Source organism: Dunckerocampus dactyliophorus, chromosome 18 (assembly GCF_027744805.1).
Source record: "Dunckerocampus dactyliophorus isolate RoL2022-P2 chromosome 18, RoL_Ddac_1.1, whole genome shotgun sequence".
In the NCBI taxonomy this organism is placed as follows: domain Eukaryota; kingdom Metazoa; phylum Chordata; class Actinopteri; order Syngnathiformes; family Syngnathidae; genus Dunckerocampus; species Dunckerocampus dactyliophorus.
Genome location: NC_072836.1, coordinates 2,766,241 through 2,785,000, shown reverse-complemented (window position 1 = coordinate 2,785,000; position 18,760 = coordinate 2,766,241). Strand labels below are relative to the sequence as shown.

General features: G+C 43.4%; 1 protein-coding gene across 2 annotated transcripts in view; it reads left to right on the top strand.

Moving 5' to 3' along the window:
* The window catches only part of tmem104 (transmembrane protein 104), a 37,421-nt gene that overhangs the window by 9,770 nt on the left and 8,891 nt on the right, over positions 1-18,760 (top strand). For both annotated transcript variants that reach the window (XR_008566775.1, XM_054759924.1), the window contains exons 7-8: positions 3,405-3,504; positions 4,951-5,047. Coding sequence is in view for 1 of the 2 variants with exons in the window: in XM_054759924.1 (XP_054615899.1) it covers positions 3,405-3,504; positions 4,951-5,047 (197 nt within the window). In the remaining variant the exon portion in view is untranslated. The remainder of the gene's footprint in view (positions 1-3,404; positions 3,505-4,950; positions 5,048-18,760) is intronic.

Genomic DNA, 18,760 nt, shown 5'->3' with positions numbered 1-18,760 from the left:
ACCTCATGTTCCTCTTTGCACTGTCCTATTTGCTTATTTTTAGGGACAAAGTGTCTTGGCGTCGCTGCCTCGGGGCTCGGCTCCATTTAGATTTAATTTGTGAACCTCTGAAACGTCCGTTCATCAAACTTTCCCTCTGATATTTTCCCAGCAGACAGATTTGAATGTAAGCGTAGGAAGGTTAATGAGGTCGAACTCGCTCCTCTCTGTTGGAGCGCCTCAGATGAGTCATTTGTGACCAAGCACCTTGAGTCTCTTTTTTTCCAAGCAGGAAGTTATTTTCATACTGAGCCACACAGGTAGAGTCGGACTCTGTTGAAGACATTTCATCTTAAATACAAAAGGTGTCTTGAGTTCTACATTTTCAAGTGTGGAGTTTCCTTATTTATGTCTCTGGTGGGTGGGGTCCCCTGGTGAGTTGTTGTGGCTGGTGAAAGACTGTGGAATGAGACAATCTTTGGCGAGAGGCATGTTAGGACAGGGAGTGGGAGTGCTTCCCAGTATGCTTTACGGCACTTGTTTTGTAAAAAGTTGCTAAAGTTGTGTGTTGAGAATTAACACAGCTGTTATTTCTTATCCTCCACTAGTAGTTGTAGTTGCTGTGTTGCATGTTAAGTTGCTGTGTGTTGGTTATAGCATTATTTTGACACCACGAGTCAGACTGTTATGCTCAATAATGACTTCCTGTTTGTTTGACGCGTGAGTCCTTGATTGGAACTTGATTCCGGATTGAATACTTCTTTGACATGGATGGCTTCTTTCAAACCTCTTTCAAACCAGCTGTCCTCCACATCCAGAATGGTGCCATCACCTCCGTTGTTTGCTTGTAACGATCCTCTAACATCGCTCCCCCTAAGATTGCCTCATTCCACGGGAAGAGTGGCCACTAACCAGCTGTTTTGCCGCCAGGCAGGCGAATGACTAATTGCTATGCAGGACAGTTGTTCTCTGCCACGCCGGGCCGCAAAAACAGCCCTATTGTGACCGCCCCCTGGGGGACACCCACCAGACATGTAAATGGGGAGACTCCACACTTAAAAATACAGACCTGATTAGAATTTTGGATGAAAGGTGAAATGTCTTCAACAAACAAGAGTCCAGTTGTGCACGCTAATGCGATCCAATGCAAAAATTCCGGTCTCATAAGGTTGTAAAGATGTAGCTAATGCTAATGTTGTGCTGAAGCTGAAGTGTTGCGCTCACCTGAATATGGTAATGACCCCCCACCCCCACCCCTGTGTTGGAGACTTAATTAAAATGTTGCTTCACTGCTGAGAGGGAGGCTGTAATGGCGGCTGTCATTCACCGGCGTCCTGCTGATGGATGATGACGACGACATCCCCCTCTCATACTTTGCAGCATGCGCGCGTGCCTGTAGCTCATGCTAATTGGGAAATATTAGTTAACATTGCGAGGAGGGATCTCATCACCGCGGTCATGCTGAGCTCATCCACCTCGTCCCATCCAACCTTGTCCAAATTATGTCACTCTTGTAGTGTAATAAAGAGGTCAAGCACAATTCGCTGGTTGACCTCAGATTTTATGCAGATTTAGAAAAAGTAATTTCCAGGGCAATGAACAACAATGAAAATAACGAAATGAATATGGTAGATCCTATTTACACCTCAAATAGAAAGTGGCTTGATGACACTATCTGCAGGGGCGGAAAAAAAACAATACTTAAGCTATAAATTCATCAGAGGGCGCTGTCTCACAAGTCAGTTGACTCAACATTTTCCAGCAAGAAGATGCTTTGACAAGATGTGATGATGCGTAATTTAAGGTTTTATAAGTAAAATGCTATACAATGTATGCCTGTAATTGTTTGTTAATGTGTAAAACTCAATTTAAAATGCCTATAATAAACGTGAGAGGCATATTGTCATTGGGGGTTTTAGAGCAGGGATCGCCAACTTGTCGATCGCGATCTACCATTGGGACTTGCCCGGTCGATCGCTGTTGTTCCCTCATTATACATTTATATTTAGTGCAGGCACATGTTTTTTACACCAGGCGCCTTGCAGGGCAGCTAAGGGTCCATCTTACGACCATTGGTACAAGAAGCCATCAGGGCAGCTGCTGTTGAAACGTGCACATATGTTTGTTTGTCTGTGTTGGTGATAAAAAGATACCAGACGATACATCAGACATTATATCGATGTCAAATCAGCCAGCTGGATGAAAATCTGCAGAGTTTATTAATGTAGCCCATCAAACATTCCATTGCGTCTGTCTCTCAGGGGATGAGGTGCTCCAGCGAATTGACTTCAATCACACACAGTCCTAGCTCTGTGCTACAATCGCAAAATTATCAGGAAAAATAAATGCATAACTCATGTGTCCACTGAACACACCAGTATTCCTCCCTGCTCTCCAGGGACACCGACCTTGGTCCGTAAAGCCCGACCGGAGTTGCCAGCGCCAACTAACAACCAATAACAAGACAAAGCTTTGTCTTTAAATTATGTATCACTTTGATCTTGCCCAGAAATGAGCCTTGTGCTTGTCTAGGTTCATGGCTGAGACCAGGGATATTGGGCTTAAAAAGGTTGGTGACCACTGGTGTAGAGTAGCAAAAATAGACATTTTTATGGCCGTGTGTTATTTGTGGGGTTTTTATTTTGCCATTCCGGATCTACTGTAATCTGTTCCAGGGTCGAGCTGTCCACCACAAATCAAAACGCCTTTGATGCTCTGGTCAGATGCGTTGACGTCATGCGTGAAGACGGTTTCAACTCCAACCTGTTGTATGACTTCATATTGTACGACTTTAGGGGCACCATTGTAACACACAACTTTACTTCCTGTTTCTCACAAGTGAGCATTTAACATCTTTTGTTGTATTTAAGTGCATTTGTCCGCACTGACAGCGCGGCTGCGAGTGGTTTTGTGGTCATTAACTTGATGGATGCTTGTTTACGTGCTGGTTTCATTCTTGCTCTTTGATTCTTTAACACCGTCTTTGATAGAAGAAGCAGTAGAGCTGTATAGCTGCCACTTTTTATTTGCCTTCAGTCGCTCTGCCTTGACTCTTCTTGGTAGTAATCAATTAGCTGAGGGCTTCGTTTGGACCGTTGAGCCCCCCTCCCTCCCCGTTCAGCGGTGAGCCCTCCAGAGGGTGATGGATGAGCGGGTCACGGCGATGAGCAGTCGGGTGTTTGACGGCACTGTGGGGAGGAAAACTTTCCTTGTGTGTTAATGAGTTGATTTAATGACTGCTGTTGAATATTTGCACAAATAACGCTCAGGGATGACTTTGCATGTTAAACAAAGCAGGTGCGCACATAGCGACCATGTTTGTCCGCCAACAACATTTCCTGATGAGGTGTTTGCTCAGTTGATGAAGAAGAGATGTGGTTTTTAACCTCATGAATCTTATTCATTCTACCGATGTTGTCTTTCAGTCGGCGTCAACATGTTCTACATCTGCATCATCGTCTACTTGTACGGAGACCTGGCCATCTACGCCGCAGCTGTGCCCATCTCCCTGATGGAGGTGGCCTGGTGAGAACTTCCTTTATCCCGTTCATTCTCTTTATTGAGGAATAAAACTTGCATATAAAATTATTTTATGGCTAGACCCCCTCCCCCCAGCCCCTCCCCATTTGGAACACTTGTTAGGCTGCGTTTTGGCAGGACAAAGCGCAGCTGTCCTCTCCTCGTTGGCTGCGGTGTTTGTGGAGAGCCAGACAATAATGCCGAGCTGACACCGCTGACCTCTTGCCGACGCTCCCAGGAAGCTCAGCCGTGTTGACTGGCTTCCAGACACGTTTTTATTATGCGACGTTTGGCCAGACTGACTGGGATGCGAATATGGTTTATTATCGAGTTAGACACTTGGCCCTCTAAGGCTGCGGCACACAAACGCACATTTTGTTGTTTTAGTGGCATGATAGGAGTCTGCGACAGTGCTGCTTTCTCATTCTTCTAAAAAGAGAGGCTGAAATAAAGGTCTACATTGTGGACATCATCAAAACTGGTCATTTAGTGCTTCAACAGCTATTTCATTAGCTACACAATGACAGCACTTCTGTTCCTACTAGGGCAATGTAAGTGGAGCATTAGTCTGTCAGAACTTATACTGAACTCCTGACTTTCATCCCTGTGGTTGTCCTGCACAATGCAACGGGCCTTGCAAGTGAGGGAGATACAGGCTTAAAGGGATAGTTTGGATTTTTTTGACATGAAGTTGTACTGTATGACATCGCCATCAGCAGTGTCGTACATCAACAGTGACTTACCCCGGCACTTAGTCCCGCGAGTCCAGTTCTATTTGGAGATCCACAACTAAGCGGAACTATGTTTCTCGTAACGGAAATCCGACCAGACCTGGACTCACAGGACCAAATGTAGAGGTAAGTCACTTTAATGTACTACACTGCTGATGGAGATGTCATACAACTTCATGTCAAAAAATCCAAACTATCCCATTAAGTCCCAATAATGAGACCACTGCGCTGCTTAGTTATCACTGGCCATTTCATAGGAGCAGATCCTTTTCACATGTTCAAAGATAACATCTTTATTCTTCATGACGGTTGCCTCGTTTGATCAGCTTGGACCGGGCATGCAGCTAGTGTTGGTCGGCATTTCTCCACTTTCTGAGCTTTTCACTTTCCTTTTCTTTGACACATTGCAAACAGAATAGACAAAAGTAAACTTAAAAAGAACAAAAGCCATGTTGTTTTTCCTACGTATTCTTCCACTGCGCACACATAATTAGTATCTATTTTTCGTTTACAGTATTAATTACTTAATACCACAAAACGTTGTTGCATGAGGATCACCTGTAGAGGGTTGAAATTGCAGTTGCACTGATAATAGCTACACTGCTACGTGAGAGGGTCAATCAGCTGGAAGTAAGATGGCATTGTATATGTGACATTACGACATGTTTACATTTCATGTTGGCCTATGCAAAGTTGGCTTACAGCGTATACTTGTGTGCAGTGGAAACCACTCGTGCAGCGCTGGAGGTGTGAAGTACAACGACACAGATCCATGCTGGGGCTCCGTCAGCAGGAAAGACGCCTACAGGGTGTTTCTGGTGAGTCATTCTTCTGCCAACTGAAACGCTGCCCCCGGCGCCAACCCAGTCCATCACATTTGTTTGTTTGTTTGTTTGTTTGGTTAATTGACCTAGACACCTAGTTCACGAGACGAGACGATGCATGAGATTGGGTCAACAAGACAAGATTTTAACTTGAATTTTAAGAAAAGTACAATGAAATATATGATTGGACAAATACACTTTTTAATTTTGATATATAATAATATACCAAGCGACTGTATGACTAACAAGACATCTCACTATGTTCGCTGTTGTTCTATGAAGCGTCTTGGTGCTGAACCAATGCACAGAGTGAAACTTCTTCCTGCCTGTTTGGAGGTGGGAGATGAGGAAAACAGACACGCATGCACATGGTAATATATGGAGGCTGGCAAAGTTATTGAGTTCATTTTCCTTTATCGTGTGATAAATATATACATTTATTATCGCAAGACAGTTTTTTCCTGAACGAGGAAACGTTTTAATCTCTCGAGATCTCATGACACCCCTAAATTGGTACACTTTCAGAATGTTGTTCTCTAGAAGTGATGCTGAATGTCTTTGGTAGCATGTCGTCTCCAGAAAAAGGCAATGGAACAAGCCCCACAATGTGCATTTCTGTCACATTGGCTCCTCATTCACTCAGCTCCCCTGATAACGCCGCTCAGGGCGCCCATTCGATGAGCGGATGTGTCCTTGAAGTCTTAAGTGAGCCCAACTCTGTTATTTTCACTGGAGGTTTATCTTAACATGGCGACAGTGATAGATGCGCTGATCTCTTTTTATAATTTGTCAGCCTTCCCTTCGTCTCCTTCACAGTCCTCATCCCCCCTGCTCATACTTGAACATTCAAAACCACCTCAAGTCATTTGACAATGAGCCCGTTTCTGCTCTCTTGGCCACCCTGATTGGCCAAGCTTCTTGCTGCATTTACTGTAGAGCTTTTTATGAGTATGTCCATAATTCATGGTTTTTCATTATTCGTGGGTGTTTTGGAACGTGGCCAGGACCAGGACCCAAAATAGTCTCAGGGTTTCATTAGATTTGTTAGTTTAGTCTTGTTTACCATATCACACTTTCGACCATGGAATCAGTGTTTTTCTTCTGGTTGACATTTTTGATTCAATCATTTAGAAGCCGCTGAGCTGTGGTGAAACATTCAGCAGCCTTCAGTTAGCATGGAGTACACTGAGTGCGACCTTCTCATTCCTCACCGTGTCAAAGGTTCTGGCCCAAACACACTTGCCAGACTGTCGAATGATGAGTTTAAATAATTGAGTGCTCCCTCATAGCCAGTGTCCGTGTGTGGAACTATGCGTGAATCCAAGCATGCTTGTCTTTGTCCCTATTTAGACCTGGTCCAGTATTCAACAGGGGCCATTAGTCCAGAAATGAGCTTGCAGTGAACCAGTCTAACTGCATTTACACGACATTGCTCATGCCGCAGACTGGCTAATTGAAGCACTTCCCAGTTGATGAAAGCTGCTGTGCTTGCTGAACAAAAACATGCAAGATGTTTTAGGAGCTATGTGACGCGTAAAGTCACTGTAATTCCTGCTAATCTCTCCACCCTGAACGAGTCTCGAGCTAATTAGAGGAGAAATATGGTGGTAATGTTGAAAGGGACACACAAAGTTGGGAATAAATCAGATATCAAATGATCAGTGCAAGCAGAATGCAAATGAGCCTTCTGCTCACGTTAATGTTTAACAATCAGACCGCGAACAAGGCGGACGATGAATGCGACTAACATAAAAGCATCCCGGCTTATTAAAGAGGGAATAAAGCATGGGCTGGCGGTACTACACGAGTGTGTCGTTATGGTCGGGCATAGCCATAAATCTTGGCCTCAGGGAGAACGGTTAATGTTGTCAGTCATCATCCAGATGCTTGGTTAACTCCCCCGCACCAAAAAGATTCCATCAGGTTGCGTTTCTTGTGGGAGCACTTTGTTTTGAAACATTGTACCTGACTAATGGCGATTATTTGTACTCTCCCCTTCAAAAAAGTCACTTTCAAAGGGTTGAAATGATGAATGAGGTCGTTTGTCATCCAAATTGTTCATTTTTGCGTTGAGAGGCTCGCCATTTTAGCGTCTTTCATGTCTTTGACCTTCGTAAAGGATGAACTGGACTCTTCTTATCTGTTGGAGACGCCGCTAATCCAAAAAGACGTCTTCAGTTTTTAATTTTTTCGTGTGGACTTTCCCTATTTGTGTCTGTGATGGGTGTGTCCCTTGGTTTTGGCCGTTGACCGTCTTGCATAACAATAGGTTGTTCGCCTGCCTGGTGGCAAAACAGCTCATTAGTGGCCACTCTTCCCATGGAATGAGACAATCGTTGGGGGAGAGACCATAGGTGATGGTACACACCTCGCCCTCAGTTTAGAAAGGGATTCTCCAGTTAGTCATAGATGGCTTTTTTTCACACCTCTTTCCAGTGGTCCTCCCTGTCCAGACAGAGGAATGTCCCTTCTTTTTTGAGATGCAATTGGACTGCTGACTCGGGGTGTGAAGAACCTGCTCTCCTATGTTGTGTAAGGGTTGCTTGGTCTGTCCAATCTAGGGGTCATGGCACTCCTCAGTACAAGGCACTGTGTAAACAACGTTGCTCAGTTTGCTGCTCAGAATTTGCTCTTTGGGATGAAGCAGCTTTTGTCTGAGGGTGTTAGTGGGTTTGAAATGCATCAGTATGTGAAGTTTGGAGAGAATCCTTCTGTGTCTTTCTATGTCTCTGACCTTATTTTGGAGGATCTGTTCTGTCTGAACTTGAGCTTCTAGTTGCAGTTGTGTTAAGGCAGTTTTATGACACAGTCCTTGTATTGAAAGTCATTAGATTGTGCAAGTGGGTTTATGAAATGGCCGCTGAGTGCTTTTTGTCCACAGCTGAGGAAGACTAATTAGCGTGTGCTTCCCAGGCTGAGTGTCAGCCAGTTGATTCTTCATGCGGTGACTTAATCAGTATCGAGCTCACGCATCAGCAGTATCAACGGCCGAGATGTCACAACAGACATTTTGCTCATCCGAGCCTGTGAAAGCTGTTAAGAGGATCAATTGGCTGTGATTTGCTGCTCTGATTGATTCTTCATGTTCGCGGTGGACGGCCATCATGGAGGCCGTTGCGTAACGCGGCAAAAACTGTTGATCCTGACTCTGGCGCGCCGCTCTGATTGAAAAGATTAAGACGCCATGGGATGTTTAGGGGTTTGTGTTGGCCGCCGTAAGACTCCGAAAGACCTCAATTAAACCTCTCATGTCCTTGATTGTCCCCTGCTGTGTTGTCCTTTCCGTGCTGCCCCAGCAGCGCTTTATCACGGCACCGCTCGCCAAGCAGCGGCTGGTGCGCTCCACCCTGCTGGACGGCCAGCACCGTTTAAATGGCTGATTTATGGCACTTGCTCTGTGTGGACCGCCATTAGAAAATCAATGTGTCTATATGAGCAGCGAGCAACGTTATGCTGACACCGCATTGTTCGCTGCTTATCGCCATGTAGATGTTTCAATTACATTGTGTGTCCATTAAGTCGTCCTCTGTGGAATAAAGTTAATTTAAAGGTACGGCTAAGACACGACGCCCCCCAACTCCCACCCTCTCCTTCCCTTGCAGCTACAAAATGACCGCTGCTGCTTCCTCTTGCGATGCACAGCGTATTGATTAACTGACTCCTCAATGTTTTATTCCGACAATATCGTCATGGGGGCGGCGCCATCTTGGATGCTAGCTGCACGCTGGTTTTCCTGTTGTTGTTGGTAAGTGTGTGCGATGTGTGTGCGTCTCTATTGACATAAGGTGTTGTTCTGTGTGTGCAGGTGCTGTTGGTCAACATGGATGTTTGTGTACCATTGGCTTCCCAGCATGCCTAGCATGTTGTAAATTACTATGAATAGTATTGTTTGTCATGTATATTAGTGTGTAAACGTTTGTTTTGATACCTGTGTAGTCCATATGGTTCAGTTACATTGTGTGTTCCTCGTGTGTTATTTTTGGTTGCATCTAGAGTGAGCTAGGCATTTGGTTTGATGAGCCCTTGTAGATTTGTGTTGTGTAATTACAAGCATAAAAGGGTGGGTTTACCACAACTTAAATAACGAATGCTGTGATCTAAAATCAGAGTTTGCTGCGTTAGGAGCATGAGGAGATGCACTGTATGCAAAGCAGTGACCGTGCAGCATCATGAACACTGACTGCTATTATTGTGTTTACTCTTGTGCATAATTCCCAGGTGTGTGTGTTTTAACTGCATGTGTTGTGCTGATAAGAAAGATGACTCAAAAGTGTCAGGATATTTTTTTCCCTGTAAACAAAAAATATCTGGAGCTCAACCCTTCACTTTTTAGTTTCTGCTGGCTGTCTGTCCTCATGTAGATAAGCCTCTTTCCCTAAACACTATCTAATATGCACTTGACCTTCACCACCACCACCACCACCACCAGCAGCAGCAGCTCCTCTAGTGCCACATTTCACTCAATAAGTGGACAAATGTTTAGGTAGCAGCAGCACAATGGCTTGATTCCATCAAGGTGCTAAGACCTTCCAGGTGTTTGACATGGACTCCTAAGGAGCCGCTGAGAGGAGATGACAGTACAGATGGTTTGATGGAGATTAGCGCAGCAGGTGGCCAGGGTGGGGGTGAGGGGTATGAAGAGGTGGTGTCAGAGCAGGTGGTCGAGGCTGTTGGAACTGTCGGAGACTAGAGGTCGTTGTCAAGGAGACCTGAAGGTCAAGAAGATGGTAGAAAGGAGTGGCAGGCGCTGTGGAAAGTAAACTGGCATTGTACATTCAAAACTCTTAACATCAGTGGTGCCACAAGGTGCGTATGAGGTGTGTTGAGAGGCAGAGTTACAATCTACTGAACGGAGTTGGCATGAAAGGCTGCATTCACGGAAAGTCCCATTATAATGTGCTTATGGGCCAACAAGTAGCGCCAAATCTAGCCACCACAAATAAATGAATACAGTCATCTCTTGCTATATTGCAGGTTTTCTATGCTCTAACTAGGAAAATATTTTGTTTATTAATATTGAATCCTACTTATGTCAGTTAAGGAACCAATTAACCATGATAAACGAGGGACCACGGTATCTGGGGAAACACTGTTATCTGAACAAAGGTAGTCTTCCTGTCGTCACAAACTTTGATTTCTGTGATGCGAGTGACAATCTGATGCCACCCCTTGCAAATATGAATCAATTTGCCATAAAACACACAGCGACATTTAAAATGCAGACAGTCAAACGTCCTGACGAGGACCCGGCGTGACCTTGGCTTCATTATGCAGCATGTCTCTCGGCGCCATGTTTGTATGCTGAAGGTAACTCTGCAGGAGCGACCCGGTTCAGCATATCTCTAAATTGATTGGTTGTTTGTGTCGTGGTCCTCAGGGAGGATACCTGCTGGCCTTTTGGGTTTTCCTTAAAGTGGAGGATTGCATTTCCTTCAGGGTGAGACTGTTGGAGGAGTAGTGGCTACGGTGTGTGTGTGTGTGTGTGTGTGTGTGTGTGTATATATATATATATATATATATATATATATACATTGTATTTGAATTTGATCTCTGTGCAATTTTAAAGGAAAAGTGCACTTTTTTGGGGGAACTTTTGCCCGTCATCCACAATCCTTATGTGAGACACGAACATGTCTTTCTCATTTCTGTGTGTTCTAAAGATATAAAAACAGCTGAAAAGAGGCAGGTAATTAATGCACGTAATGGGACACACCAATTCCACCTAGAAAAGCCGCTATGAAAACACCTCTTAAAAAGGTCCAACAAGGTTTAATGGTTTTATGTCCATGCTGTGAGCATGTAGCAACAGGCACATTCATGATAACAAGTAACACTTGCAGTATTTTGCTCATTTTAAGCATTAGCGGAACGTCCTTCCTGGGTGCATAGATTTCACATAGCAACATAGAAAGGAAGGCTGCACCTAGCGTTAACTTTTCCAAACTCAAAAACAAAAACAGAGCAGCAGCGGCTGCAGCTAAAAGCACATCCTCAAATGCATCTGCCAACGTTGTTTAGGCAGGCAGCAGTCAAATTAAATTGACTGAGCCTTAACATGTCTCTCAGTGTCCATATTTAACTTTGATTTCCCCCATCAAGGATTTAATCATCCCCAAATTTTGTCCTCGCCCACATTCCGACACTGAATCTTCATTAATAAAGCAGTTGAATTATTCATGATTCTTGTCTGATGACAACGTGCTGACCTCACAACCCGTCTTCGACCACAACTTAAGACCTACTAATGCTCCACCAGTATTTCAATCATTAAACGGAGTGCTTGTGTTATTAATCAAGCAGAACCAGCCCAAAGTCATCTTTTATTTTATTTTATTTTATTTTTTTTTTTTTTACATGAAACTTTAACTTTCAACATCCATCCATTTTCTATACCACTCATCCTCATAAGGATGCCCAAATGGTGATTCGAACCCTCGATCTCCTGACTGTGCGGCCAAAGTTGAACATTTTCCACCATAATATGATCCCATGTCATTTTTACATGTAGTTAGTAACTTCTTATTATCCCCGCAGGGGAGTAAATTCAGAGCTGCCAACTCTTCCAGATTCTTTGGGAGTCTCTTAGACATTGCGCTCGTCATCATGAAACTGTCTGCCGCAGCTATGCCAAAATAACATCCGCAATATTAATTGGGCAGTGACGCAAGTGTTGTGTGTGTGTGACTTAAACGCCACCAGACGACTTCTTTTTCATTTCTAGTTACGATAAAAGGTAAAGAACAAACAATACAACTTCTGCATAAGCCACACAGGCTCATTAAGCACAGACTTTAACAAGCTAATCAATTAAAACAGGCACTCAAATACAAAAAAAACACTAGCAGGGCTATAAAGAGTAAAGATTAGACTAGAAATGGATCAACTTCAGTTCAATATAAGCAACATATTTTTTTATTTTATTCTTTATTAGTGTCTTTATTAGCCTTATTCCTGAAGCCATAGTGGCTTTTCCTTAACATTGCCAGGAAATCACTTTGCTAACCTCTGTCCCCAAAGCACACCAACCTGTCCTCCCCCCTCATTAAGCCCAGAGGACCTCATATGTAATCAACATTAAAGGATAATGGCTTCAACTGAGCACACACGCTTTAAGGGAATGTGTCGTCATTTTTTTTTGATTAGCTTATGTTCATATGTATTATTAGCCACGGAAATTAGGGTTTATGCTTGTTTACTGATGCTCTTTCCAGCCAAATGAGGGATGAAAAAAACAATTTTTTTAACCTTCACATGCTTGACAAGCGCAGCTGTGATCATCTTGGAAGTGAAGGTGACAGCATCAGTGTGGTAAATGAGACATTTCTCCTCTGTGATGAACAACACCTGCTCAGACCCACTCATTTGCTTGCTCACTTCTCACACCTGAGAGGCCAACACACACACACACACACACACACACACACACACACACACACACGTGCACCACAGCTCTGCTAGTTAGCGCGTAGCACAGATGTGACTTGTGTGGACGACCATGTGACAGGAAGATGATTTGTCCAATTTTCTTCTGTCAAGCACCCAGGGAGGACAAACAAGACGTTGGCATTGCAGGGACGTGTCCTCACCTCTCTGTGGCAGCACTGTCACTTTTACTTTACTTTAGCTGAGCAAGAGAGAGGTTTGTTTTTAAACTTGCCTGGACTAAAGTATTGGGACACAGCTAGAATCTTACTGTTTGTTGTCTACTGTCTACTTGTTCGCTCACAAAAGGTTCGGAATATCAAATGTCAGGATAACCCTAAAATGCAATATAACCTTAAGGTGAACTTAATTTGACCTTAGCCACACTTTTGAATGCTCATGTCCAAATGTTCAACGTTTCTTTGCCTAATTGGCCAAGACACATGTGCATGTCATTTTTATGGACACTCTGAGTGAGCAAGAAACATGAAAAACAAATCAAATATCTTTAGAAATGTAAATCCAACTTTCATCAGTTGCTTTTGGTTTTGTTTTCCTCGAAGTAGGAGTCCTTATTTATAAATGGAATATTTTTGTAGTTATGGCATACAAAGCCTGTTTACGTCTTTTTTTTAAACATTATTAGAGCCTTCTAGACATGAAATAGCACCCCATAGTCACCTTTACACTCCTATTGCCCAATATAGTAGATACTGTATAATCAGAGGCAATGAGCCATTTTAGACAGTTTACCGTGTAGTTGAGCTGCACGGGGAGCAGACAGGAAATGACATCTGGAGTTCAGAGTGGAGTTTTAGCTTGTCGTGTGCTATGAACGCAAGAGTCACCCGTGTTGTTATTATGAGGATGATTATTATTATGCCTGTTGTGAGATCATTTAAAGCTGCAATAAAAGCCTGTTGTTCCGCCGATCAAGTCAGGTGCTTGTCTCACCGTACAATGACTGACACCTAGTGACCAATGTAGAATCCTACATTCAAGTTGAATGGTGGGCTTAATGGCTTATACTGTATTTAAATTTGAGTTCGTTTAGCTGTTTTTATGCATGAAAATGCTTAATTTGGGCATAAAAATCAGTACAATTTGCTTAAATATGCATATTCTTTGACTCATAATAGGTCATAGTCAACCACGGAACAGCAATTATTTAATTAATTTTTTAAAAAAGGGATAGAGTGAGGGAGTGATGTTCCAACCACCATGTAGCGAGGGACGACTGTACATTCTTTCATATTAGTCTCTAAAAGTGTCCAATAACACCAGAAAAAGTTGCTAGATTTGTTGCTGGTCGCTTTTTTTGAAAAAGAGAATCGAGCAGGCTCGGAATGCTTGCTAAATATAGTGACAAAGTCACTAAGTTGGTGGCACGGATCCCTCCTGCAACGTCTTTTCATTCCACAGCAGACGAGGTGTACATGAGGTGTGTTAAGAAGCAGAGTTACGATGCCATCTACTGTACGCTGTTGGAACGACAAGCTACAGATAGTCCCATTATAATGTGTTGATGAGCAAGGACCAATAGGTAGTACTAAATTTATTCATGGCGGGCCGTCACAAATAAATGAAGAAATGAATTTATGCGAAACACTGTTTTAGCTTGGTCCTGAAATAGTGTGTTATTCTTATTGAGCCACTGTACTGCTACTGTTGTTAGCGCACTTAATCAAGCTCAGTTAGAGAATCTCAAGCAGCATGCTAGCATTCATCGTCATTTACTTCCATTTGTTTGTTTCACAACATGACGAGAATGCTCCTCACCCTCATTAATTTTGCTGTTAATTTCCATATTTGTTGCCGTCGCTGATGGAGAAGCAGGCCGGTGATAAACGATGGCGATGGCCGACACTCCGTCATGGTGACAAAGGTGCGCGTCCAATATGGCTTCAGCCTCGCAGGCACGCCGGCCACTCCTTTTCCTTCCGTCTTTCCGCGCTTTGTTCTCTCCCTCCCCTCTTCTCCGTGGCAGCATCTTTGTCTCACTTCTCTCCCCTCACTGAATCACTTGACTTGTTTTCACCATTAGTTGCTCCTTCCATGTGTCTCCTGGGCATTTATGGCCCATTTTGCACTCTCCCTATTCCCCACCACCAAGTCCTCTTTTCCTCCGGAGGTGTTTATCATGCACGTCACAAAGTGCGGCCATGAATTGCCTGGTAATGTCTAATAATCCAAGCGTACGGATGTGTAGCTTCTCTCAGCTTTTTTGTTTTGTGTCATTAAGAATAAAAGGTTCTATTTTCTTTTAAGCGTGTGTACAGCAAGACGCCGACTGTACTTTATTAGGAATCACAGTAAGTCATGTCGCTGCCTAATGAATAATTTGTCCCTGAATCATTGTAATCCCTTCCTATGTGAAGAAAAGTAAATGGTGTGGATCCTTCTTGGTGTAAATGTAAATGAACAGCGGTGTCATGTCCAAATGCATTCAGGCTCTCCAGTGGAAGTATCAGACAGAGATAGAGGAGGTGTGCAGTTTTTAAATATTTACACATCCAACACCCTTTTTTCCCCCCCTATTATGCCTTTCTTGCTTTTATAGATGCACCCAAAGTTTATAAGTCAGGAGCCTGAAAATGAGTTTTATGCAAATGTGTGTTTGAGATATTCATAGAAACAAAGTGAAGTTGAGCATTAATTCAGTTTTGCTCCCACGGAATAATATGAATTGCATTATTTGTATTTGTATGTTATGACAAACTTTACCCTGACTTTCGTGCCTGATAAGTTGCCGTGCTGATGGTTCAGGCTCGTGCTGGCTTCCGCTAATATTAGCGTATGGAATGGAGATTAAGATGGGACACAAATGGCGAGGGGATGGTGGGAATACGAGGATTTGGAATGGTAATCCTCCATCCTCTGTTTGATTGTTGTGTGATTATGGGTTTCCAGGCTGGTCCGGCACATGGAGCCACCCAGGCACTCAGGATGTTAATTGCGGGTTATCTCTCTATCTCCTGTGCCGTTAATTAACCTTCCTCCTGACGTCTGAGGAAACATCAGCCAAAATCATTCCACGCGCTTGGCAGTCTGTGCCGGAGTCATGTGATTCTCGGACGTAAATTCGGCAAGTTTGACGGTCACGAGCTGGAGAACATCTGTCACACTCCATCACGCCGTTTGGCCGACCCCGCCAAAGCAAGCAGAAAAATATGCTGATTAATTACTCAAATGGGACGACTTATGTGGGCCAACTGTGATAGATGATGGGGAGCCGAACCACAACAAAACACTCGCTTGTGTTTGTGACAATTATGGTGAGCACTGAGCCCTGAGTGTCACTTAAATGGCCATCACGTCCTCGCTGTGCTCGCTCATTCTCACAAATCCAAACCACTGCAAGCTCTCAGACCTGCAGAGTGATTGACAGCTCTAACCTGAGCAGAGAGTCACCATTAAGGAGCTCGCTCATCGTCTCTAAGACCTGTTAATCTCTTACTGACAAATTACAACTTGGCTCATTTTTACAAACTATAATTCCCTTTTTTAAAAATGGAAATATAAGACTGGGGGTGAAGGATTCATTCATCCCACGCCACTTTGTGCCTTGACTTTTGCGGTTTCACTCTACCGCGGTTATTCAAAAATATATTAATGAATAAATCATCGCTTTTTTGTGGTTGTATTTGGCCTATTACTCAAAAAATATGCATATACGGGGCGGCATGGCTCAGGTGGTAGAGTCCTCCCGTGATCGTGTTGAAGTATCCTTAGGCAAGATATTGAACCCCAAGTTGCTCCTGATGCTGCATCATCAGTAGGTAAATGTGTCAAAGCGCTTTGAGTGCCTTGGAGGTGGAAAAGCGCTATACAAGTGAAAGAAGATACTTAAGAAATATACAACAGGAGTACCAATACGGGTTAAAATTTAAAAAAAATTATTTTAACTTCTTCAACATAATGCACTTCGTCCAGCAGAGCAGTTCATTGGACAATGACTACCGTGTGCTGCCGGCCCACCAGGGGGCGCTCATGAGCTCAGAGAGCTCAAATTAAAATGTAAAAAATGATAGATATACTAAAAAATATATTGAAATAAATATATTGTGCAGCTCAAATAAAAAGGAATTTTTGTTCATATTTTTGGGTGTCTGGAATGGATTCATTGGATTTAAATGATTTCCTATGGGATGTTCTTGGACGTTTTGGAACAAATTGGTAGCAAAAAAACAAAGTACCACCGTAAAAGACAAAATCATTACCATGGTAGTATCCTGACCGATTCCTCCAGATGTGTAAGCAAGATCAAAAGGTGGACTGCACTTGATCAATCAGAACTGGAAAGAATCTTTAAAACCAGGACACGAGGAGTGGAGCCTCGGTTACGAGTACTTAACTGTGACATCTACCCAGCCTTGATGTATGGAAGTGAAGCATGGTCAGTAACCTCGGACACAAAACAGCGTTTGGAGAGTAGTGAAATGTGGTTCTTAAGGCAAATGATGAGGATTCCCTGGACAGACAATGTAGAGGTTCTACAAAGAGCTGGAGTGGAGAGAACGTTGATAATTGAGATAAGAACTAGGCAAATGAGATTCTTAGTGCATATGATTATAAAAGGAAAACCTGGTCCTGCCAGGGAAGATAGAGGGGTAGAGGAAGCAAAGGGATCCTTTGGATGACGACTCTAAATGCGTGGATAGCAGAGAAAGGTATGAGCTGATTGAGAAAGCTAGAAACAGAGATTTTTGGCATACCATGATTGCCTACGTTTCCAGAAACGGCGTCATATTGATTGTTTTAAAATACAACTCTAATTAAAAGTTGAAGAATTGCATTAAAAGTCAGACGAATGCATTTATATGCTGCAGCAGGAAGTAAACAAGCGAGAGAACGTGGAACCAATTGGAGGTGGACCAGCATAATGTCATCTTTGACAAAAGCTTATCAGCGTTTGTCATTCTTAGCATGCTTGGCTAAGTCTTGATGCACTTTGGATAATATTATCTTGATGTTTTTTCTACCAGAGTGTGTTCTTGGTTTTTGATTTACGGGTGTGACCTTTTAGGAGGAGCTAATAGGATGAAGCCCTGCGCTTGTATCCATCACTGCTTTGGTCACCTTTGCAGTTTCTCATCTCTGACTCAGCGTTTATTGCCTCTCAGTGAAGTGTGTGATTACGGGCGGCCAGGTGAAAGCCTTGGGACGTGTTCTCCCGTAAGCTGGAGCCAAGGAGAAATGGAGCATTCTTTGGAATATTCTTGTCGTCACACCTGAAACGTTCATTGACGGCCCCAAATGAAAAAAACCTGGGGTGCGTTGGTAACAGAGGCTTTTGTTTTTGAAGGTTGGTCAACTTTCTACTTTGCTTTCCTTATGCTTTCCCCCTCTCCATAAAGCTGCCTTGTTCCCATATTGAGACGTGTCCTCTGAAATCTAGTTTACAAGCCCAGCGTCTAGTAAATGGACTGTATTGATAGTTTTACAAGTTTTAGACCATTAGGCTTGGGCGTTGCTGTAGACCTAACATGAGTTCTGGCCACGCTCCCTGGTACCCAGCTAATGAACGACGACAGAAAATGACGACGAGCGAGGTGAGTTGATGCAACGTGAAGGCGATGGCCTGAAACACACTTCAGCATCATCGTGCTCATTTAGAGCAAATCATGTTTTTTTTCTTGGTTGATTAGTCAGTCACTGGTCCTGCTCATGGGTCACGCCGTGATGATGCCTGCAGGTCCTTCAATTGGATCCATTTTCCTTTTCCAGATCATTTGCACAAACACCACGTATGAAATAAATGTAGGCTGCGATCCATACCTGATTCCACTTGCAGGTTGTTGTGGAGATACACTTGAGTGGAGTGCAGTGTCCTCAGGGTGATTTTCTTGAGAAGTGCTCACTTGATTCATGGCAGGTCCGCACATTCATCGGTCATGTGAGCCCACAGACCACTATTACCCTTTTTACTGATGATATCCTCAATACGACAGTCCAGTCTAGTGTTTCCCCATACTGTACAGTTATTTCTATATTTGCCTGTTTGCTCTAGCTCATAAACACATTATAATGGGACTGTGCGAGGAGCTCCACTTCTTAACACACCCCATACGCACCTGATCTGCCAGAGAATAAGAAGATGTAGCAGGAAGGGATCCACGTTGCCAACTTTGTGACATTGTCGCCATATTTAGCAAGTATTCACCTCTAATACTTTCTTTTTATTTTTTGAAAAAACGAACAGCAACAAGTCCAGAGAAGAAACTTTTGTAGACTAAAACCGAGAGGCCCTCAAAAGGGTGAGATGTCACCTGGGATTGAAGTGGT